We start from the raw sequence: 5,160 nt of genomic DNA on the forward strand, positions 1-5,160 counted from the left end.
ATCAGCACAAGCCCCTGCCCAAGGAGCCCGACAGCCCTTGGTGACCCTTGGGACCCTCCACGCGCCGGCGGCTGCCACAGGCGTCCCCCGGCTTCGCATCTGTCGCTCCACGAGCCACCCCTGTTCGCTCATCGGCCCCGTCGGCCACGGCTGCGTTTTCTGCACTGGCCCAAAATCTTCCCTTTCCGACCAAATCATTTCTTGCGTGAAACACGGGACCGTCCGGTCCCTCCATGCCCTCCCATGGAGCCGGTCACCTTCCCAAGCTCCGGGGAACCGGCCCCCCCCGGGGCAGCGTTAATTTGAGGCTCAAAAAGTTTGCTGAAGATCGTTAACCGCGAGCGGGAGTGTTCCAGGAGTATATCATCCTTTCCACTTATAAAAATAGTCGCTAATCTCAGTCCCAAAGGAACCACAGACAGGCTTTCAAAGCCGGGAATTACAGAACAAGAGACCTCTTTATGCCGGCAGGATGCTCTACTCCAGCACCATATCGTCCCTTTCTGTTTCTCTCATCGTTAAATATAAGTAACATACCAGGAGAGCTCCGCTGTATAATTGCTTTATTTTCTGCTTATTAGTTCTTTACCAACACTACAGCCATATCGAGAACACAAAATTCCTGGTTACTTTAGTCAGGGAGATCACAGTCTACAAACTCATTCACTTATCAGACACGATTAACGCCATTCAAAACTTACTCCATAAATTCACATGAACACAAATCGATGCACTTCAAAACTCCAGATTAGGTCGGTTTTGTTTCTTTTTTTGTTTGTTTGTTTTTTAAAAAAAAAAAAATATATATATAAAAATCATAGGTTTTCTTACAGATTGCCACTTTATCCTACAGGCTACGTTTGCCGCCTGACAGCCACTCGATCGTGGTGAGGTTCAGCTACAACCTACAAAGGACACGTTGAAAGTGAAACCTTTTATATTTTGTTCAGTAGCAATGGCCATTTATTTTTGAAGTCGCTGCCACATGTTCCAGTAACTTTTTCTCTCCCCCCACCCCCTCCCCTCCCCCCCCCCCCCCAAAAAAAAAAGAGACATTAAAAAAAAAATTCAGAAGCATAATCAAGTTTCCTTTCACCTACAAAAACAGAATAACAAAGTCACTAAGGAAATACAAAATTGTGAATTCAACTTAACGCAGAGTCTAGCGAAGAAGTCTGCCCCAGCACTCGAAGAGAAAACAGAGTAAATCAACTTAGACGAAAAATGAAGTTATTGAAGTTTTCACGTTGACTGAGAATAGATTTAAGAAAGTTCAAGAACCATTAAGAGAGCTTCAAGTTTTCCAGTTTAGGCATTTACTTTGTGCTTGGCTATTTTATTTATGCTCCAGAAGAAAACAGTAACCATGTTCTTGTAATTTTTAGTCTTTACACCACCACGCTATTTGTTAAGTTACATCAACAGAGAGAAATAAAATAATAATAATAGTAAAAAAAAAAAAGCTAGAAAATAGAGCAATGATATTCCAATGGCAAAAAGCCTTGAGTGGAAAAAAACAAACCAACTCACCTCTTCGTCTTTAGAGCTGAGATTTAAGAGTTATTCTACATTAAGCTTTTGCAGACTCTCTTTTTAAGTTAGGAAGGCGCAGAGTCAATCAATGCTCTATCTTCTGGCATCAAGATCCCATTCAGTCCCATTTGCCACCCACAGCCAGGTAAGTCTTTTGGAACCATATCCCAAAGGAACTTTTAAGTGGTCCAAAGCATTCCATTTCCGAAGCGAATCCAGTATTTTTATCTTCCCCTACATCTTTGGTAAGAGCTCCATATACAATGTACTTAGCACGCAGAGTCAACACTGCAGAAATGTAGTGTAATGCCCCCCATTTCATGTAAAACTCATAGCCTCGGAAAAGAAAAAAAGAAAAAAAGGAACAAAAAAAAAAAAACCAAGCCATTTTCTTCTGGTTTTGTAGCATACATTCCTAGAATTCCCCAACGGAGTTTAACTCCTGGAGGAAATCTGAAGTTAATCCTTAAGGCTGAATAAGAACCAGCTGCTTGAATGTTTTTTTTTGCACCCAGCATTAATACTTGATTGAGTTTTTAGACTAATACTTCTTCTGGGTGGGGTGTTTTGTGGGTTTTTTTTGTTTTCTTTTTGCCAGTCACATCTGCGAGCTGTGACACAGCAAATGAGCTGCTTGCCCTTTAAGAACTAATTATGGAAGTTTACATTCATAGTCGTATACTCTCTCGCTCCCTCTCTCTCTCTCTCCTCCCCACTCTCATTAGTAGTTCCTCAATGGGCTTCAGACATCCAACATAGTTCCCTTCCCGCAGGACGACAGCAACAACTACTTGTGGGAGTTCAGTCTTGGAAAACTAAAGCAAAATGAGTGATTTTTTCCTCAAAACGGGTATTAGTCAGATGTCAGAAGTACCGAGCTCAACTATACGTTAGCACGGAAGTCTACAAAATGGAAAAAAAGAAAATTTAAGAAGAAGATTTTTTCCTTTCTCCACTACATGCGTGTCAGAAAGAATCAGAAATCCTTTTGAGATTTGGATGTCTGCAACTGCCTTGAGATGAAAGCAACATGTCTCCGTTGCAAGACAGGCAAGTCGGCGCTACGATTTTTGCCTAAACATCTGCGACTGAAAGTCAGACTTGTTGCGATGCTTCCACCTTATTGCTGCGTTTTCTGGAAGGAAACTATCTTGCACTGAATCGGAGACTGACACAAGCAGTAAAAACTGCAGCTAAAACATCATTTAGGTTGGCAATGCGAGACAAAAACTCCGCAGTATCTACCCTGGAACTGTTACATCATTCATGTCTTATTTGCTATATGGTTGCTATGTGGTATGGGGAACTCATTTGCATCCCTTCTCATGCATGATGTATGGTTCAGAACTTCACAGCTGACATTTCAAAGCAAGTTCTTAACATTACCTAGTTAACATTATGCCTGATATGCACTTTGAACGCGTTACAATGGTATTCTCACTACCTGCCACTCTGGGCAAGGATTCGTTTCACTATTAGTCTGAGATACGAAGACAGACCGAGAGTCACTACTTAGTTACAGATTAACAGAACTTTTTTTTTTTTTTTTTAAAAAAAAAAAAAAGTCCTTAATATAAAAAGACAGACTGCGGTTTGATTTTAAGCAATAATTTTCAGTTTACTAGATGAAGTCGACCTATCAACATATTCTGCATGAATGCAAAAAAGTAGCAATCTACAGCAAGTGATAGAAGGAAAAAAAAAAATAATAATATATAATCAAAAAAGTAGAACCAGAAAGCATACACTGAAAACGGTACCCCTCCCCCAACCATCCCCCAAAATAATCAAACCATCTTAAGGGCTATCAAGAGAGAAAAAAAAAAAAAAAAAAAAAAGTTACTTAGCAAGTCTACAATGTGTCTTTCCCCTGTTTGCTGGAAGTCTGCCATAGCATCTAGTGCTTGTGTTCGTGTCACATTCGGAGATTAGAGCATCCTAACGCCAAGCAAGAAGAGTTAAAACAGGAATCCAGTCAAGTGTGCAGAAGGAAAGGGTGGTAACTGGAGAAAGGTGATCATAATCCTATGGATGCTTTTGTTTTACTTTTCAGTAGAGAATCATTCTTCCGGAAAGCCATGTGGGTTATTTTTTAATTTTTTTCTTTAATTCTTTGTAGACTAAATAGTTATTCTCTCATTAGGATTTATAATTGGATGTTAACCATGTCAGCCCTTCATAGAGTCCATCCCCTGTAGTAGCACAGGAGGGCTGCACGTACCAATTCCTATCCCTGATTCGGGTCAGGCCCAGTTTCTCCTGGATTTCATGGGGTTTCATGGCATCAGGCAGGTCCTGCTTGTTGGCGAAGATGAGGATGATGGCGTCCCGCATCTCCCTGTCGTTGATGATGCGGTGGAGCTCCTGGCGGGCCTCGTCGATGCGGTCGCGATCGGCGCAGTCCACCACAAAGATCAACCCTTGCGTGCCCGTGTAGTAGTGCCTCCAGAGGGGACGGATCTTGTCCTGGCCCCCGACATCCCACACGTTGAACTTGACGTTTTTGTAAGTAACCGTCTCCACGTTGAAGCCCACGGTGGGGATGGTGGTGACGGACTGGCCCAGCTTCAGTTTGTACAGGATGGTGGTTTTACCAGCCGCGTCCAGACCCAGCATCAGGATCCGCATCTCCTTGTTGCCGAAGATCTTGGACAGCACCTTGCCCATCTCGGCGGCATCCAAGGGGCCCGGCGCCTCCGGGGATGGGGTGAGGGGGGAGCGGAGGACGAGCGGCCCACACACGGGGCGGGGGAAGGGGCGAGGAGGGGGAGGGGAGGGGGGGGGGGGAAGAAGGCCGGAGCGGGGCCGGGTGTCAGGGCAAGGGCAGGCGGGGCTCAGCGCCGGCCGCGCATGGGGCGGCTGCGGAAGAAGCGGAGCGGGGGAGGAAGGAGGTGGGGGGGGGGGGGAAGGGAAGGTGGCGGTGAGGTGAGGCCTCGGCGGGGCGGGAAGAAGGGGCCGCGCCGCGCTCCGCCGGGCCTGAGGCGGCGGCACCGCCCGGCTCCTGCCTTGGCTCCCGCCCCGGCGCCTCAGCTCATGGATGCCGGCTCAGGGGCGGCGGCTCCCGCGTTAGTCCTGCCTGCAAAGGGACGGAGAGAGCGTGAGACCCAGTGTGGAGAAAAGGGAGAGGGAGAAGACGCCGGGGTTTACCTCAGGGTCGGGGGAGGGGGGGGGGGGGTATTTTACCTCAGGGCCGCCCGCGGAGGCTTCGGGGCCGGGCTCCTTGCTCCGCGCCGCTCCCTCAGCCAAAGCACCGCCGGAAAAGGCGCCCGCGCCAGCCCGCCTCACTTCCCCCTCCGCCGCCAGCGCGCATGCGCGCAGCCGCCCCGCCCCGCCCGCTCGGCGGCGCCGCCCGCCTCCTGCGCATGCGCCGCGCCGGGGAAAAAGGGAGGCGGGGGTGCGCGCCCTCCCGCTTCCCGCGGGAGGGGCGGGGCGGGGCTTCGGCCGCGCAGGCGCACTGCGCCTGCGCGGCCGAAGCCCCGCCCCGCCCCTCCCGCCCGTGGTGAAGCGCGTGCGCAGTTGGGCCGCCAGCGGGGTGGGGCGAGGCGCCGCGCCATCAGACGTCAGCGGAAAGACGCGGGAGGGCGCGAGGGGCGCGCCTTAAAGGGGCAGGTGCCGCCCGGGCCATCC

The 5,160-nt window shown here is 48.9% G+C and overlaps 1 protein-coding gene across 2 annotated transcripts in view; it reads right to left on the reverse strand.

Moving 5' to 3' along the window:
* Positions 1-553: 553 nt before the first annotated feature.
* Positions 554-5,160, reverse strand: part of ARF6 (ARF GTPase 6) — an 8,658-nt gene continuing 4,051 nt past the window's right edge. The window contains exons 1-2 of one of the 2 annotated variants that reach the window (XM_074148444.1): positions 4,717-4,816; positions 554-4,609 (exon numbers count right to left, since the gene is read on the reverse strand). In XM_074148444.1, the coding sequence (XP_074004545.1) occupies positions 3,673-4,200 (528 nt within the window). In that variant the 5' untranslated portion in view covers positions 4,201-4,609; positions 4,717-4,816 and the 3' untranslated portion in view covers positions 554-3,672. Of the gene's footprint in view, positions 4,610-4,716; positions 4,817-5,160 lie in introns of those variants that run through there. The other variant, XM_074148445.1, reaches the window with a different exon arrangement.

Source organism: Numenius arquata, chromosome 6, assembly GCF_964106895.1.
Source record: "Numenius arquata chromosome 6, bNumArq3.hap1.1, whole genome shotgun sequence".
NCBI lineage: Eukaryota > Metazoa > Chordata > Aves > Charadriiformes > Scolopacidae > Numenius > Numenius arquata.